At 34.3% G+C, this 19478-nt stretch overlaps 2 protein-coding genes across 2 annotated transcripts in view; one reads left to right on the plus strand and one right to left on the minus strand.

The window, feature by feature from the left end:
• Positions 1-6480: 6480 nt before the first annotated feature.
• Positions 6481-10213, plus strand: LOC128228348 (RIIa domain-containing protein 1-like). The gene is made up of 4 exons (XM_052939609.1): positions 6481-6653; positions 8464-8540; positions 9052-9098; positions 9548-10213. The coding sequence occupies exons 1-4, from the start codon at positions 6519-6521 to the stop codon at positions 9643-9645; spliced, it is 357 nt and encodes a 118-aa protein (XP_052795569.1). The 5' UTR covers positions 6481-6518; the 3' UTR covers positions 9646-10213.
• Positions 10214-11676: 1463 nt separating this feature from the next.
• Positions 11677-19478, minus strand: part of LOC128228037 (alpha-aminoadipic semialdehyde dehydrogenase-like) — a 33531-nt gene continuing 25729 nt past the window's right edge. Inside the window, exons 14-18 of the mRNA XM_052939071.1 lie at positions 18656-18772; positions 17480-17577; positions 14350-14423; positions 13204-13279; positions 11677-13026 (exon numbers count right to left, since the gene is read on the minus strand). Of these exons, the coding sequence (XP_052795031.1) occupies positions 12972-13026; positions 13204-13279; positions 14350-14423; positions 17480-17577; positions 18656-18772 (420 nt within the window). The 3' untranslated portion in view covers positions 11677-12971. The remainder of the gene's footprint in view (positions 13027-13203; positions 13280-14349; positions 14424-17479; positions 17578-18655; positions 18773-19478) is intronic.

Raw genomic sequence — 19478 nt, forward strand, 5'->3', positions numbered from 1 at the left:
ATTGACGCCATACAACAGTGTTGGCCCTTATCATACCGATCGCGACCATAGTCATTTTAAAGTTAACCAGCTTGGACGAACTAACTCGGCGTCTGATCTGGATCCAAGCTGTTTTACACTCAGTCAACTGTTTTACCAGTTTTCAGACGGACCAAACAAGTTTTAATGACCAAACACATGATAATTCAGCGGACTATTTCTTTGAAGGCAGGATGAGGGTTAAACCATTACAGTTTGGGAGCCATGGAAACCGGAATCGGATCTGAATCGAGCACAAAAAAAAACGACATTACCGTGTTCAGGCTTTAAATCTAACGGCATATCTCTTTGAGCACATCCTTTGAAAATAGCAGTCGAATCAGTTCCAATTCCCAATTGTTTCCCGTAGTTTACATCGAAAAGTGTCGCCTGCTCAAAATACATGTTTCCTTTTTTCAAATTTTCATGTAGTTTGAGTGTTAAAAGCTTGGATCCAAATCAAGTACATAGTTATTTGTATAGATAACATAATCATGAAAAATCCAACCTTGATTATTCGAACTCGGATTACTCGAATTCCAGACAATTTAAATTTATAAGCGGAACCAAAATTAAGTTTTTATTGCTTTATGTATTCACATCAAGGTTTGAGCTCACTTTTTAAAAGTCCGAATCATCCAAGGTGCGAATTTGGGTGATTCAGGCTTGTAAAAAATAGGCCCCACAATTTGAATAATCGAGATTTTACATTTAAATCAGAGGAATAGCCGGTAGCTTACTCTCGACGTATTATGTCGCATGAAGAACAACATAGAATCAGTGGAAAAGCGCGTTTACAGTGAGAGAAATGCAATTATGTAACACGTCTGCGTAAAATATCACACGGCACCAAGAACATCTACCAAAATTGCCTGTAACTTTGTAACAAGAACAAATGGAGAAGCCTACTCTACATGCAATATAAGCATTGTCATTGCCATACTCATGGAACGATATTAATAATTTATACATATAGTTGGGAAAATTTTAGGGGGGGGGGCGCCGGGTCCGCCCCCCTCCCCTGGATCCGCCTATGGCAAGTATCGCAAATCGACAGGAGTAGTAAAACGAATTACGTTAGTAAAACCTATCGACCATGCGAAATATTTTTGTGTGTTCAAATCTTGTTATAAAATCTTCAACTTTGAAATTTTAATATTGGGGTACAAAAAAGAAGACTTGCCAAAACTTGAATACGCTGCAACTGGTTGCCCTACCAGTGCTCAATATGGTTTGATGGAATATTGGTTTAGTGCGGCAAATACCCTTGGGGTTGTATGAAAAATAACAATAACTGTTTGGTATATCAATTTCAATTTTTAAATGACATATTGTTGATTTAATAAGATAATGCATTTTGTTTTAAATCTATGAGATTGTCACTTTAATTTCCGCAGCGAAGTTTTGCAATAAACAAATATGTGAAATGTAATGCAATCCCATGCGCGTCGCGGTTAAATAACTAAACATTAAAAAACTAAAAGTACGAGGGGCGTCCTAAAATACCGTGGACAAATGCGATTTTTCAGATCGGCAGGGAACTTTTACGGGATTTGAAAAAAAAGAGGTTGACAGGTTTGGGCTTGTTAGACGTATTTTGTATCATTTATGAACGAATCATTATAAGCAGGTCATGTTGACCAGCGCACTCCTCGTATCAAAATAATTTAAGTACATGTATTCTTTTATTTTCACACATGGTTTATATTTCGGCAAATCACTTCTACATGTTTGCATAAATTCATAAATTTACAAGAAGCTTACATTCAAAACGTTAAAAGCGATAACGACAGGGGATTCGGGGGCGTAGTGAAAAATAGTCATTTTTTCATTATAACAATGAGAAAAAAAACAGCAGCCTTAACTTATTGACTACAAGCAACGTATCGGTATGATGTTTACTTGCTTACTAGCTATGCAGTCATTTTTTGGGTGGATGGAAAGACAAAAACAACTTTTAAATTACGCTGAACAGAAATTATTTGACTTTTGTCTCAATTACGTAGTGATGTTGACGTGCGCCAGGTTTCATGTAGTGTCATCGACAAATTTCGTTAATCTCCATCCTTCGCTCGTCTTGCAATAGCGATTGACTACGATATTCTGGGACATACCTCATATGTACACACGCCCAGCCCGTATTTGGTATGCCTAGTTTTGATTGTTTAGCGGTATCTTTCCCGCACACTGAGGTCATATCTATATTTGTCGAATTTCCAAGCACACGTACCCAAACGAATATAAATCACAAACATACTACCACCAATGTTAAAGAATAGAGCATGAAAACTGAATCATATGACGGCGATGTTAAAAATGAGACAGACAGGGACGTAGCTAGCATACATAGGGACATAACTGACAAGCAGGCCCGGATTGTTAGGGCGGCTCGATGGCATGCTCGCCAGCTATTTCTTTTAAAAGCAGATGCACTTATATATGCGTTTTCCTCTATGTATTTGACAACAACAACAACATACACAGGCACCAAGAAAATACCGTCTTATATTTTCACCTGAAGCATATCCTTAATACCCCACAGTTTTAAATGCATACATTTTGGACTTTTTTAAAAAAAACACACCATTATGTGGAGGCCAATAGTGCCTAGGTTGCGCTACGACAGTGAGTCCATTGTCCATCTGTTACAATACATCTTAGTGGTCAATAACTCTGGTCTAAAGAGATGTGGAGTTTTATTACATTGATCGACAAAAAACCCGGAAGAGCTTGGCATCCGCTTGCCGCCCACTTGTCTTGTATTTGCAAACAAGCATCCGATTTCTTTGCTTCGAGTGTTTTTCAAATTCGACTGTCCATACGCGTTTTCATGTTTTTGTGTGTTGCGTTTCATGTGCATGTTTATAAATATCCACTTGCATCACGTGTACCTCACTCCCGTGGATGTTAAAATGTGTCCGTCGATACTTAGAAATCATCGGGAAAATAGATATATATATAAAACATTATCAAATTAAATTGTGTCGGTGTCAGCGAGTTCTATGAAACCTCAATTGCAAACAAGTACACATGCATATACCTGGCACAGTTCAGTAGTTTGAAGTTCCTGCGTACTTTCCAGTACGGTGAGTTGTACCTGGCAGCTCTCTTATCAATCTGAATTAAGATAAATATCAGTCTTAATTAGTATCATGAATATACTATCTCAATGATGTACATCTTTTAAATTACTTAAATACCTTAAGGAATCCGGCAAACAAAACAAAACTATATCCTCTACAGAGTTATTTCACGTCCTATATATGTTCAACTGGAATCGTACCTGAAATGGCCTATTTTGCAAACTATCAAGACCAAACAAATGCCACCAGACTTCCAAAATCTACGTTTTGTGAATCGCGGACAAATGGCCACGGTACAATATCTACTGCATTCGGTTAAAAGTGAGAATGTTTACATGATTCTTTTAGCCTAAGAGTTCATTCGTACCAAACACCCAACCCTGGCTGAGGAACTGTATAGATAGACGTACAATGGGATTGTTTTATGTACAGTAATAGGTTCAGTCTGATTTGAAGAACTTTCAGCTGTTCTTTTGGATGATCTCAATCCTGGACACTTAAGGCTTAGTCTTGCAAGTGTATAGGATGAAGTGCTTAATTAATATAAAACAACTGTTTGAGCTATAGGAGTGACGTCACCATTACGTCATATGTACTTCCGTTGTGTGGAAAATTCTCAATAAAAAATAAGTTCTTATGATTGATAGACATGTTTTCACATGCTCAATACACTGTAAATCAAAACTATCATTATTCCTGAAACTTGTATACCTTAAGTATCTATTTTTGCTTGATTTATCATTTAGAGTAGAGATTAAAGCATAAACCGCTGCCCTATAGTTGAAAGGTCATTTTGGAAGAACTGTCATGGCGGACGGTGCAATTTTTAGAGTTTGTTTTTCAAGTGGAGTGATTTTTCTTAGGAATAACTTGACCCCCCTTTTTTATTGGCTTAAAATGTAATTTAAAGCTTGTACTTTAAGAATATATGTGGTTATCATAGCCTGCATTCGCTCGAAATGCCTTTAAATGTTGTCTAAAAATTATAATTTTACATTGAATTATATAGGGAAAAACAATGGTGGTGTGTAACCTATAGTATCAATAACAGATTACTGTAGTGATATAAAGAGTCGGGCAAAGCAATAAGTCTAGCAATTCTGCAAAACACCCTTGCCTAAATTATTGCCTTCTAAAACCTACTCGTACATCTTCCTCTGCATGTTTTCAGATGTTTGACTTGCTATCTTTTGAAAATCGGTGTGCATTTCATGCTGCAATCTTTGCAGAGACTGACGCCTTCTTTTTTAACAAATATTTTGCACTATGCAAACAACGCTTCACATTGAGATCCACCCCAATATTGAAGGGTATTTCTTATGTAAAGACGAATACTAAATAATTATGGTACTACATTGTCCTCATATGATGAATGGAATTATGGAATAATAACCCTCTTTATGTCAGAAATATCGTTTACATGGCAGGATTTAAGCAAATATATGTATTTATAAAAAATAAAGCATGCTCAAGTAAGGCTGAGTTATTCTGTAATTTCTACATCAATGTTTATGATGCCAACATTGATGGATATGTCGCTTGAGTTTTAATTATACTTCCTCTTACCAATTGTTTTTATCAGACTGCATGTTATATACATGTACAGTACCTGAATTATGTTCTATGGTTCTGTAGTAAGGACGACTATATAAGTCCTTTGAAATCTAAGTCCGTTTAATCAAACCCGATCTTTACGTACAAAATGTAGGACACGAATTTATCTTGCAGTTGTGTTGTATTTGAGAAGAATGGTGAAGTGTAACCCAGTGTCCGTTCAAGTAACACTGTCTCTAAATAGCATTTATATTAGTCTAATATAATTATGTTTATCAGTGTCTATCTGTGCATGCCGATCGAACAAAATCTTGAAGTTTCTATGCAGATTCCAAATATTAACAACACGGGAGATAACTGATGTAGGTAGACTGTGTTTCTACACAATGGCTTGTCTATCTTGAAGGAGTAACTACTTGTTGATGTATCTGATAACTTGACAAAATCTGCTACGTTCAGTTTTACAAAATATTTTGAAAGTGATTTGCTTTGTTTCGAGATCATTGTTCAGTTCGTTGGTCTAACCAGCCGTTTGGCTTATATGATACATGGGCAGTCCAGTATTTTTTGCTTACATGATACATTGGCGGATCCTGGATTTAAAGTTAGAGGGGGTGTAGCTTCGGGGCGTAACCTTTTTACTTGCGGGTTTAAAGTGTTTGCAGGGGATGCTCCTCTCCGAAATTTTTAACAATATTAGTCCGAAATTGTGCATTTTGGGTGTATTTTATTACTTTTCCCTCCTTTTTAAAATTAAAAGTAAACATGGACGATTTTAGGGGAGGGGTGGGGCTGGTGCACCCCCTGTATCCGCTAGTGTAATAAATTCTCAAACAAGACATACCAGTTGTGTCATAACAAGTAGACATATAATCACAACGTTATCTTGATATTCGATATTAGTTAGTATAACATAGCACGAAAAAGTGATACTCTGAGAAATATCATGAAGAACACACATTTACAGAATTGGTCATTGTTTCAAAGCTGCACTCTCACAGATTGACAGTTTTAACAACTGTCTTTGATTTTTTTTTGTCTTGGAATAAGTTGATTTTTGCGTTAATGTCTTTAAACAAGTGATATAAGACTGCTGATAAAAGATCATATCGCAGATTTAGATGTTTACGCTCGAAAATTGATGTTACATGGCGTAAAACGTTACTAACGCTTTAACAATAATGAGTTTATCGGCAGTTTTCCAAACAATTTAGATCTGTTCTTTTGTGTATTGTCTAATAATATGCCTGAAGTGAAGGCACTGATGACAAAATCAGCTGATTCTGGGATAAAAATAAAAATAACAGTCAAAACTGTCAGTCTGTGAGAGGGCAGCTTTAATTGTAATGTACCCAATTTGCTTGAATAGAAGATCACAAGGTATTTTTTTTTAAAGATTTATATGTTCGTTTACTATAAGAACTATGAAAAACCTTGACATTTTTGACAAAAAAAGTAAATTAATAAAAACAAACAAAACTAAGTGAAAGATTTTATTTCAGTTATATCAGTGCTGTGAACATGGATTAAGAATATCAAATTTACACCATTTATGCCATCAGATTTGAAACTTTGGAACAAAAAAGTGACGGACGTTATTTTTTCCATTTATCTAATAAGGAGCCAGTAGTGTCTTAATTTAATGTGTCACTTTCTCTTAATAAAAATATCATTATTAATATCATTATTATTATTATTATTATTATTATTGTCACGGACCTATAAACTGGTTTATAGGACCGTGACATTATTATTATTAACTAACGATAGACCGGTACTGTAGAGGCCGCATTTTATTATCATTCGTATCGCATAGTGATACGCTTGTTTTGGTAAGCGTTGAGTGACCCAGATTGCTTCAAAATGGCTGACAAGGACCCAGATCATCAAAAACCTCAGGAAAATAGCCCTCATGGAATGGAACCATATGATCTTGGTGGAAATGGTGATCTTGGAGCGTTGAGCAAAGAGCAACAAGAAAAACTTAATAAGTATAAGGTAATTTGAAACAATACTGTTGAAAATAATTGAAAAAAGATATGGCTAAAACATATCGATATAATTATGTGCCACATTTTCATCATAACAATATTAATATATGTTAAGTCGGGAAAGTTATATATTTACACAACATATCAGTAAAATTAAGAACCACTCGGTGAAGGACTTGGCAGTTGTGTACTATTTCTCAAATAGTGACAGTAATAGTGTTAATTTTGACTCATACATAAACAAAACTGTAAACAAAATGAATAGCCTTATAGGTCTTGTCAGGAGGAAATTGGACGAAAACACTTTCTGATGTACATTTTACATGATATTGACTATGGTGATCTGCAGTGAGTTTGGGAACCAGAGTGTTTACAAAACGCTAGCAAATGTTTTTGTTTTGTATCCCTGTTGCAACGCAGGGCATACACTACAAGGGGGAACCAAACTGCAAATGTTGGAAGCAAACATGTTTACTCAATGCATGGCTGATATATGACCCTTGGCTTAAGAAACATAACCGAATATTGAAAACTGTCAAAGACGATCAACAAAATTAGTTCTGGGAAATTTCATCTTCCATATGAGCAGTATTTTACTGAGCTGAACTTGCCATATCTAGAATACAGAAGGTGCGAGCTGATCTCATACATGTATTCAAAACGATATATTACTTGATGATGTTAGACTTAACTACCTTGTTTACCTTATAAACCTACACATCAATCCGTGGATCCATAAAGATACAGAAATCAAGAACATACTTCTATACTAGTTTGACTACACAAGGCCTAACCAGTCTGCTTGTTCTCACCCATACACATTAGTCTACACAGTATTGCTATGAGCTAACCAGACTGCTGGTTCTTACCCATACACACTAGTCTATGCTATGAGCTAACCAAGCTGTTGGTTCTGATGCATACACAATAGTCTAGCTCTGAGCTAACCAGACTGGTTACCCATACACATTAGTCTATGCTATGAGCTTACCAAGCTGCTGGTCCTTACCCATACACAATAGTCTTTGCTATGAGCTTAACAAGCTGCTGGTTCTTGCCCATACACAATAGTCTAGCTCTGAGCTAACCAGGCTGTTGGTTCTTACCCACACACAATAGTCTACTCTCTGAGCTGACCAGGCTGCTGGTTCTTGCCCATACACTATAGTCTATGCTCTGAGCTGACCAGGCTGCTGGTTCTTGCCCATACACATTAGTCTATGCTCTGAGCTAACCGGACTGCTGGTTCCTACCCAAACACATTAGTCTACGCTATGAGGTTACCAACCTGCTGGTTCTTGCCCATACACAATAGTCTACGCTCTGAGCTAACCAGGCTGCTGGTCCTTACCCATATCCAATAGTCTACGCTATGAGCTAACTGGACTGCTGGTTCTTGCCCATACACAAAAGTCTAAGTGATGAGCTAACCTGACTGCTGGTTCTTACCTATACACAATAGTCTACGCTATGAGCTAACCAGGCTACTGGTTCTTACCCATACCCACTAATCTTATATTCATTTTGGCATATTTTAATTATTGGATTTATATGGTTTATATGTCTGTGACTTTAGTAATTAAATTATTTGGTTGCACATTAAGCTTTTATCATTGGTTTGTTGCCATCACAAAATATATGTATGAAAATTACATATGTTTATTTGCTAAAATTTAGTGTATGGATGGTTAATTCAATTATTAATATAAAAAAATAACAGTTAACTTTGTAATGTATGTGTTTCTATATTTGTTGCTTTGCTTCTGAATGCAATTGTTCACAGTATCATTTTGTGACAAATTTTTGTATATTTTTAGATAAAAACCAGAATAGAAAATGAGAAGTACCTCCGTGAGCACCCTGAAGTGGAATGTCTTGTCTCAGGATTTCTCCAGTATGTGAATAGTTATATTTATCATCATTTAAAATGCCCAATACAACTTTATCACACAATTTGGACATTCAAGTAAAATGCATTTCTAGTCTGAGAGCAAAATCTGAACCAACTGAATTTTCCAAATTGAAAGCTGCAACACAATTATCTCACATAGAGACCCACCACTTAAAGAATAAGTCAGACAACTTTACAGAACAAAGGTGTAATAGCATGGGTTTGTTCCTAGTTGGAGTTGGTGCCACCTAAATATTCTGACTTGCAAAACATGTGCCATTGCAATGCACATATAATGTTATTTTTTTATGTATTTTTTCAATACATTGTAATTGAAATACTATTTACACTGTAAACAAGTTTGTAGTGATTGAAATGAAATAAAGGACCAAGGCAACTACATCATTAATTATATAACACTTATTTGCCTTACATGTTCATCCAATCATTTATTTTTTTCATTTGTGCTCTGTTAAACAAGATTTAGACATATAAAGTGTTTGGTTATCTGCAGGTCCGTTCTGACACAGAGGCCAGAAAACATCAGAGAATTTGCTGCAGGTAAGCCAAAGGATTTTAAACTTCAGGGGCATGAAAGTTTTTAGCCGATTTGGGACTTTTGGTCATTTTATGGCAGTTGTGATAATACTTGACATTAGTGTTCAAGACCATGAGACAATTAAGTTGTACAACTCTAAGTGAACTTCATTACAAGTAATGGCCCTTGGTTGACTTAAATACCTTGTTTAAAGTTTTTCAGTTTTTTAGTCATATATCTCAACAGACAGCTTCACCTTAGTGAGGCCATAAGACAATTAAGTTAGTTAATTCTAAATGATCCTCAATAGAAGTTATTGCCCTTGTTATTGACAAGCAAAATATATTTACTCACTCATACATGGTAATTAGATATAAACATATAGCATAGACAAGGCAGCTAAAGTCAACCACACTGTTGCGGACAGTATCTATCATGTGTTTGTGATTCAAATACCATTCAACCATTTCAGAGCACTTTACTGACCCAGATCTGCCCACAGATGTAGAGAGGAAGCTGGAGGCTCGGCAACAGAAGATCCGCCAAAACAGATTCCTCCAGAAAGTCTAATTTGTCCAATGTGATCAAACATCCATAGATAATAATTATGAGCCCATTATTTTCATCCATTTTTGGAGTTTTGTGTCAATTAACCTAGAATCCCATTTAAGTTACATATTGTCCTTGCTGGTGAAAGTTTTGTTAATGAAATGTTTATCTTCATTATAACAGTTCTTTGTTGAATTACAAAACAAAAACTTTTGTTTGTGTTTTCTCCACAAAACATGAATTACATGTGTACTGATTTTGAGGAACAGCATAATCGTTAACTTGTGTAAGGCCAAAAAAAGTTATTTGTTTCCACTAACATCTCCAAAAAAATTGAGAACTGGGATTCTGTACTCAACCAACCTACAACAGGGTATATCATGATTGTAGGAAATTTAAAATGGTCAATTAGGTGTTAGTGGAAGCAATTTTATTGAACGCCTAAGTAAGAAAGTAAAAAAGTAGTAAAAAATCATGTATTTATTATTAATATTTGTTGTTCCCTTCTAAATATTTTGTCTCTGTACACCTTATGTTTATACATACATAAATTAATAAACTGTGATAACTTTGCCCTCTTATAAATATTTTCATGTGTTATTGTTCATTTTAATGCCCCGAAAAGCAGCATATAGAAATCAGACTGACTGCCATCCGTTCCTATGGATTGTAATAAATAACTGAAGAACTCTAGGGCACACAAATCTCAAACTTTGTAGGCAGTAAGCAGATGACCCCTAGTAATTTTAAGAGTTAAAAACATCAAACTTATGTTGACCATGAGCTGAAAAAGTTTATTGGAACCAGGTTTTTTTACCACATGTTTCTTAATATTTTATATTGCACCATTTTCGGCTGGAAATTACGATTATTTTTGTTTTCTTTATTAGTTCTACTCTTAAGAATCTTAGATTGCTTTGAAAATGATGCGTTTCCTTTGCATAGTTTTAAACCAGAAGGAAGTGGCAAATGAATAGCACATTCAAGTCTTTGTTTAGGTTTGACAGTTTGAAAAATGTCTCTTTCTGGTTTGAATAACATATTTTTTACAAATTTCAAACAATTATTCAGGTTTCAATGTATATATTTAAAAATTTTAACAGAATTATTGGTTTTTCCTTTATTAAATATTAACTAAAGGTGTGTAGTGCATGATATTTGTGTTCTTATTTTAAAGCTCTAGTTCACATTTTGTGGTCAATGTTGAACAAACCATTGTATCTAAGCCATTACCTGATAATTGGAATTTAACCATTTTTCATAGAATGTTTTGAAGGCATTTGTAAATTTAGGGAGATTAAATCCAACTTTCATTCAACATAAACGTTGTATTCTAAATGGCCATTTAATTAACAAGGCCAAATTGGGGTCATTTGTCAGATTTTGTGACATTTCTTGTTATATGCTTATAAATGAAAAATAAGGGACCACCTGTTTTGATCGGGTCTGATCTTATCAGGATTAACAAATCTTCACCTAAACACCAAACTGGATATATCACATTTATGGTTTATCCAGTATATTAATTTTTGTGGCCTTTATTGCTTATACTCAGCGTACTTGATGCACCCTACCTCGTCCATGTAGCTCCATTTGAGTTCAATTTTGGTTGTCCGGTTAGCGCACTAGCTTCTCACCTACGTGACCTGGGTTGGGCGCATGCGAGTTTGGTTTGTGGTCACCAAGCCGGACAAGTGGATTTCCTCCTGGTACTCCAGTTTCCCCCACAACACAAAACCACATTCCTGCGTAACATGGTGCCAACGAGAGTGATTAATATGTTGTAATAACTTGTTTCTCAAATCGTATAAATAAGTTTAAATTAACATTTCTTGCACAAGTATCTGTGTTTGCTGGGTATAAAATTTCAAACCCATACCCAATACGCAAGGGCTGTAACTTGTTTCAAACTTTCCAATTGGGGCAACTGTATTGTGGTAGATGGCCATTTTGGTTGCAATGCATAAAAGTAAACAATTTTAAGCTGTTCCTTAACAATACACAGCATGTTTTAATGCACACATGCATTTGATGCAAAGGATGAGGTGTAAGTCAATATATTGAAATTTTATTTTCCAAATTCCACATCATATCACTCATGATTAACAGGTCTATAATTGACAAATATATCAAACGAAAATGCATATCAAAAATGTTATAGAAATAAAATGATGCATTTTTTGTAACATCATGTGATAACAAACAACAGCCATGTAAAGATTTAAAGCACTATAAATGAGCAAAGGGGATAGGTGTTATCCTTTCCAAAAAAATAAATAAACCAAAATTATAAGCAAGTCAAATTCAGTTATTTTGCACCAATAAATAAGTGATTCTGTTTGAATCATTCAGCTAGGGGTATCAATTTATAAATGTATAATGCTTAAAATAGGAACATCCAGTCAAATACATTGTTTCTATGCCACTTGCACACTATGAACATTAAACATACAGTAATACTAGTTCCCGTAAGACCTTGGTACAACATTCAATTTAGATATAGATTTTGTGCTGTTATATAGACTAGGAAATTGGTAAAAAAACTGCAGTGCCGAGACATTTCAAAGTATCCAACCCACAAATATTCTAGCCCTCTCATAGCTCCATAACCTTAATGTTCAATTTTGATGCTAAGTGACCCATTCAAATATTGGTATCTTTTGATAGATACTTGATTGCTGATATAAACGAATATGTTTTCTTGTTAGAAGTGTATTATTTCTGCACACAACGCCTGTTCAAATGATACAAAAAATAGAATGGGGTCACCAGGCACCCAAAATTTACATATTTATGGGTCAGATTATTAAATGATAATATTAACCGACAGAAAACATAGAAATTCTTTGTACAACAGCCTTGTTGCCATGTGTTCAACACAAGTGACCTGCATTTCACACACAATCTTATAAGCTTAATATTTCCCACACAAACTATAGTAAGATACTGAAGTATAGTTTGAGGTAAGGCATGAGATTCACTAATACATTTCAAAAATACACAAAATCAATATTACCATTTATAACTCTCCTTTCACTTATTTTTATAAACTTCAACTGAATTTCAGGACAACAAAGGTTAAACAAATTTGTGTTAATGTTTTTCAAGACAAGCAAAGCTGATTTGTTAGTCGCTTCAATTACAATATCCCTCAATCTAATTTTAAGCAACCTTGTTCATTTTGTGTATAAAAAACAACAAAAAATCCCAACTGAAACATACAATCATAAAAAAATCAATAGCACCCTGGCCTCAGAAGTATAGAACCTAACAATATAAGTGATAGAAAGTTTAATAAAAAAAGTCTCATCACAGATGGTTTTACTGGCCCCGGGCTGGAAGGCAGCTCACTCGAACTTGATTCCCTGAGCCAGAGGCAGCTCCTTACTGTAGTTGATTGTTCTGAAAGAAAAGAAAACTCTATCAAATTATTCATCAAATTAGTATTTACACTAGCCAGATTGAGACCAGAAAGTAATTTTAAGCACCAAGTAAAATATTACAGGAGATATGCACATTGAAAACATTTTGAGCTTAATAGCACACAATACATGCAAAATTGAGGCACATAATACATACATGGTGGATCGTCGCATGTACTGTTTCCACGCATCACTGCCAGACTCTCTTCCGCCACCTGTGTGCTTCTCTCCACCTGAAAATAAACATGGTACACTCATTCATTAAATTGATGGTAACGTTCAGGTTGAATCACATAATGGTACTTTCATGACAAAGTTACACACACCGAAGATGGAAAACCAGATGAAGGAAAGGTTTACAGGACATAAAAAATCACCAAGCCCTGCTATACAAATGAGGCTTGTGCTAATTTCCAGTTTTTGCTGTATGTTGAATTATTTTAAGCTTGAAAACCGCTTTCTGAATGGGTTTATCACACCAGATGTTAATTTAAAATCACATGCAGCTTGTCAACTACACCTATATATGGGTATAACCTGAAACTCATTGTTGTTCCATCTATTAATTCATTAAAATAGGTTTAAGTCTTAACTCTACTGGAAAGGTTATCGGTGTCTTAAACCATACAGCAGCACACCCTTAATGTAGGATTAAGGCTACACAAATATGCATAGTAAAGATGTTTACCAAGTTCGAATCATATCAATATTTGTAATGGCTCTTTTATGTTGGCAATTATTGAAGTTTTAGCACGACACAACGCCCACAACTATTTATACATCAACACCAAACAAACCTAAACTAAAACAAGAGAGGAAAACACAAAAGGCAGACAGGTGCAGCAATGTATCTCAAAGTGGTTCATTTGATATTGTATGGTAATCTCTTGTTTGTTCCTTATTGAAGCACATTTGCAACAATGTGACTTATTGTGTGGCTGATAGTCTCTAAAGCCCAAGGCGCACCTATATCGGTAACAGAATCTTTATGACAACAAATATAACATTTACGACCTAAACAAAGAAGCTAAACGGCTTACATCATAGAAGCATGGCATCAGGTGGAATATTGCTTTGCTTATAGATCGAGCTAAAAGACTTAACTGACAAGACGCTATAAACATGGTGTTATATTACCTCATTACAACATTCATAACAATCTTAAGAAATATATAGATATTTTTCAGGATTTTTTAATGGTGCAGATATCCTTAAAGTGAACAAAGCAGCTGAATCTGTTTTTCTTACAATTTCAAAAGTATTTGTGTGTGTATGAAAGGAAACACATGACACTGCAACTTACCAAAAGCCCCTCCTATTTCTGCTCCATTTGTAGGAATATTCACATTGATGATACCGCAATCTGAACCCTTTGGTCTAAAAATATATAGTAAACATTTTGTTACTTAAATAACCTTAACCTAGGATCTTACATTTCGATTTAATACAAACATTTATCAAACTTGTTACATTGTTTGGCAAGTTATACAGCAAGTCTTTGGCAGGTTATAAAGCATGTCTTTGGCAAGTTATAAATAATGTCTTTGGCAAGTTATAAAGCAAGTCTTTGGCAAGTTATAAAGCATGTCTTTGGCAAGTTATAAAGCAAGTCTTTAGCAAGTAATACAGCAAGTCTTTGGCAAGTTATAAAGCAAGTCTTTGGCAAGTTAAAAAGCAAGTCTTTGGCATTTTATAAAGCATGTCTTTGGCAATTTATAAAGCATGTCTTTGGCAAGTTATACAGCAAGTCTTTGGCAAGTTATAAAGGATGTATTTGGCAATTTATAAAGCATGTCTTTGGCAAGTAACACAGCAAGTCTTTGGCAAGTTATAAAGCATGTCTTTGGCAAGTTATAAATAATGTCTTTGGCAATTTATAAATAATGTCTTTGGCAAGTTATAAAGCAAGTCTTTGGCAAGTTGTAAAGCATTTTTTTTGGCAAGTTATAAAGCATGTCTTTGGCAAGTTACACAGCAAGTCTTTGGCAAGTTATAAAGCATGTCTTTGGCAAGTTATAAATAATGTCTTTGGCAAGTTATAAAGAAAGTCTTTGGCAAGTTATAAAGCATGTTTTTTGGCAAGTTATAAAGCAAGTCTTTAGCAAGTTATGCAGCAAGTCTTTGGCAAGTTTTAAACAAAGTCTTTGGCTAGCTTGAAAACTTTCCAGAAACAAGTTTCATAAGCTTTGGCATTAAATGGATTCGAATGTAACAGTCTTTTTGTCACATGACATATTCATGCTATATACGCTAACGCTAAAGAAGTACAGCAAAATGATGTCAATTCAAGGTATAGAACACAAGTGTCATACAATAATATACGCAATAAGAAAGATCATGTAATTAATGTTATGACATTACAAGATAGTACCTAGTATTAAAGACTATTGAATCAGTAATGCATCATATGGTATTGCTCCTATTACTGTAGTGAAATAGTCAATGAAGCAGCATTAAATAATATATCTATGGAGTTTTCCTCGAAAAGCAAGACAGCATAAGTCTGAAACAAACTACCGTAAATGACTGGGTATTAGACACACTTTTTTCCCTCAGATTTTGATGCAAAAAAATGCCTGCGTATTATACCCAGTAACAGTTTTTTGAACTTTTTTTCTGATGTCAATTTCAAGGCGAGAGTTTGTTTAGATTTATGTAGAAAGGGATGTTACTCGCGTCATATTGATCGAGTATATACGGGTTAAAACGGCAGTTGAAGATCGGGATACGGTATATCGTAAGACGTTTATAATTTCAACAAAAAATATTTTATATTTGGACACCCATAATTATTTCCCAAAATAATTTATTTTGCGTACCTAATTTTCGGACACCCAAAGGACATCAATCATAACTTTCATAGTTACCAAGTTTCACAGACGAAGAATATTGATTTTTATCTTTACACTGCCTGGCTAGATTACCTAACTGTATACACCACTGTGACAATTTAATTAGTTACTACCCATCCTAAACGATTTATTGCCTGTTGAAAAGGAAGTGTGATATATTTATTTGAGGATTAAACAACAACAAGGGCAATCAAGGGATTAAGAAAACATCGACATGGCATATTTGTAAAACGATCTGCCAATAAGCTTTCAAACTTGTACCACACTTATAGACTATATGAAGCAATAATCGTACAGTTATACATTAATCCTGCATAGCAATGTCCATGCTCTCCACGAGATCCTCGTGGGCATAACTGTAAGTTATGTGACGTCACACAGTGTGACTCTTTGATCTGAAGCCGATAGAATGTGTTTATTCAGTTCAGTGCATGTATAAAATGGTGTTTTAATTAACTTAATGAAGGATTTACACTTATAGGCGTAATAAATAAGTTTATGACCATTGATTACTACGGATAAATTAATAAGTGGTAAAAAGCAAACATGAAGAAAAAAGGCAAACATGTAAATAAAATGTAAAAATGATAATTTTCTATGTATTCTTAGCGGAAAAAAATAATTAATTTATGGTGTCCGAACTCTTGTGAATTACGGTATTCAATATCATTTTGAATAATAAATTGAATTAAACAATAATCAAACTTACATATAAAAAAGCAAAGTTGGGCACTGTCAAAATATTTTTTGCTTAACATAACTTGTCATTCTCTACAGTATGGTTTTAAAGATAACCATCGCCATTTTCACGAAAAAAAATAATTTTGTCACTGTCAACAAACATGGTGGCTGAAAATGCCGGACGATTTTGACATTTTTTCTATGCGTCTTTTAACCAAAAACATAGATTAAAAGTTTTTTCCTCGGATTTTTCACCGATTTTTTTCCCTGCGTCTAATACCCCCTATCGTCTTATACCCAGTCATTTACGGTAGTCTTAACTGTGCATGTATCTATGTGAAATTAAAGCTTAATTAGATTGTATCAATAAAATGCTGACCAGAAAATAATAATAACCAATATGCAACACTGAGATTTTTTTTGTCCCAAAACTGCTCACTCTTAATAAAATTAAAACAACAGACTAATCAAGTGAATACAATGTCAAACAGACAGTTATCTGACACCATATTGCTTCATGTATAGGTCCCCTTCATGATCGACTGGACTATATTATCTTCAACACTTTACCTCAGCTTATCCTTCACAATTTCAAGAGCTGTCAAAGTGCTAGATATGACATGATAGTGCTTGGCTAAGTTTAAAGTGTAACTTTACAGGGCTTCTGGGTACAAAGTTAGAAGCTTCAAGTTGGAAAAAATTCTCACTATATAAAGTTGATTATGTTATGTCAACATTAAACTCAATGTTGTCAAATACTGACTTCTAACTATCCTCTATTCATGACAGAATTTCTCTTTAACCAATCCAGCAGTATATATTTCAATTTTTATTGGTTTGCAATATGACAAAATGCCTGTTTTCCATGCAATAGAATGTCCATATAAGTGTTTGTCGTACCCGATCCATTGGAAGATATTGCCAAGATCTTTGGTAAAAATGCTGCTAGAGAGGCCCTGTTTGACCTCGTTGTTCCACCGTATAGCCTCGTCCAGCACCTGAAATACCATGTATACAGTTTTTGACTTTGTCTTTGTTGACTTAAAGGCCACATTTGTTTAAATTGTCAAATTTCATTCTTTTAAAATCTAGCCAATGCAACAAAACAGCCTCATTAGTCCTACAGACCAAACGTTCACAATATAGCATTCTTAAAAACCAATGGCATAAAGTCATGACATTAGAATATTTACAGACATCCTTGACTTTACATCACATAAATCATTTAAGTACTTCAACAACTGTTCTTGTGACATCAGCATGTTTTCCATGCCTTTAAACTCCAGCATCTAAATTGTAAAACAAGCTGCTAATATGCACTATTTACACTCCTAATACCCTGCCTAAGATGAACACTTATTCTTTCAATTGCATTCATATCATGAACGCAACCTTTTCAGAAAAGTACGAAAAAGGTGATAAGTGAAATAATGATTTACTGCAGTGTAATGTATGTGACATCGAGTAAACATGTGCCGTCAATGAAATTAATACTACATTAAATTTCATAAGAGACAGTATTTTCAGCATTCATAGAATTGTAGTTTGAATATTGCTTTGGAAATGAAATATACATAAAACATTGAATATTTTAGAATTGAAGATTTTCTGTTTATGAAACATATGGTCACAGTGCATGGATTATAAGTATCTATCATGTGTTTCCGGTACGTATAGAAAAATCCGACCCGAGGGCATGCGCGTAAGCCGGTAACGAGGCTTGCCGAGTTACCGGTCACGCAGCGTGCCCGAGGGTCTGATTTTTCAATTCGGACCGGAAAAAACATGATTGATATTTTTTCTTGCATACCTAAAATAATGAATTTGTGGAAAAATTGACGTAGAAAACACAGTTTTGTACATTTCACCAAAAAACGCGTGCCACGTTGTGTACTGACGTCATAAAGCGCAGTAATTTTAAATCACTTGGACTTTACTAATCATGCACTGACCAAATGTTTTCATACACAGATGAACCGTAATACTAAAACAAACAATCTTAAATTAAACACTTCCCCTTTTTTCATAATAACAATTATTTGCAAAAAAAAATAAAAAAATATAAAAATGACACACCTCAAACTTGAGAATGTAGACAATGGGTACAAATGTTTCCGTTTGGACTATCTTGGCATCATGGGAAAGCCCTGATATAATTGTGGGCTCCACAAAATTTCCAGGTCGGTCTATCACCTAGAAAATAAAGAAATTCAAATTTTATATTTTTATTTTTTATTTTTGTAAGTAAATTTAAATATCAAGTCCATTTACTACAAAACACGAGTGTTTCTTTAGGGAATATAGAACATGAATGTGAACCTTTTCATTCTTTTTTTTGTAACAATCTGTAATGTTTCCTGAGACATCACTTATTTTTGCTTTTATTGGTTTGGCAATCCACAAATTCAAGATACCAATGAAATATTTGATCTTTAATTCTCATATTGAACTGGAAAGTTATGGACATAAACTTTTTGTTTTGTTAAAAACAATGGTCTTTATTGGGGCTTCTAAATTTTTTAAATCTTTACATTGCACTATAAACCATGCGAAAAAAAAGTTAATCTAAATTTTTTAAATCTTTACATTGCACTATAAATCATGCGAAAAAAAAGTTAAGTTGTTGAATGCAAATAAAGTTTAAAATAATGTATTTTGATGTGTTTTATCAGATGAATTTAAGATTTATTGCGTTGTTCTGCAGCTGAGCCATAAAAAAGGCATTCTTCAGGTGCTTATTATGTTATCTTTCAGACTGTCTATAAACCGTAATGGAAATTAAATACAATTTAAATTTATCAGTTATTTATTTTTTGAAGAAAGAAAATCAGTGAATTTATGTACTCATGAAAATGACCATTTTCAGAAAACAATGAAATTTCATGTCATCAAAAATATA

Source organism: Mya arenaria, chromosome 3, assembly GCF_026914265.1.
Source record: "Mya arenaria isolate MELC-2E11 chromosome 3, ASM2691426v1".
NCBI classification, from domain to species: domain Eukaryota; kingdom Metazoa; phylum Mollusca; class Bivalvia; order Myida; family Myidae; genus Mya; species Mya arenaria.

Excerpts from the sequence above, each read along its gene's own strand:
- LOC128228348 (XM_052939609.1), top strand. The coding sequence starts at position 6,519 with ATGGCTGACAAGGACCCAGATCATCAAAAACCTCAGGAAAATAGCCCT. Across the intron at positions 8,541-9,051 it reads CTTGTCTCAGGATTTCTCCA|GTCCGTTCTGACACAGAGGC; the intron begins GTATGTGAATAG and ends GGTTATCTGCAG. Across the intron at positions 9,099-9,547 it reads CATCAGAGAATTTGCTGCAG|AGCACTTTACTGACCCAGAT; the intron begins GTAAGCCAAAGG and ends CAACCATTTCAG.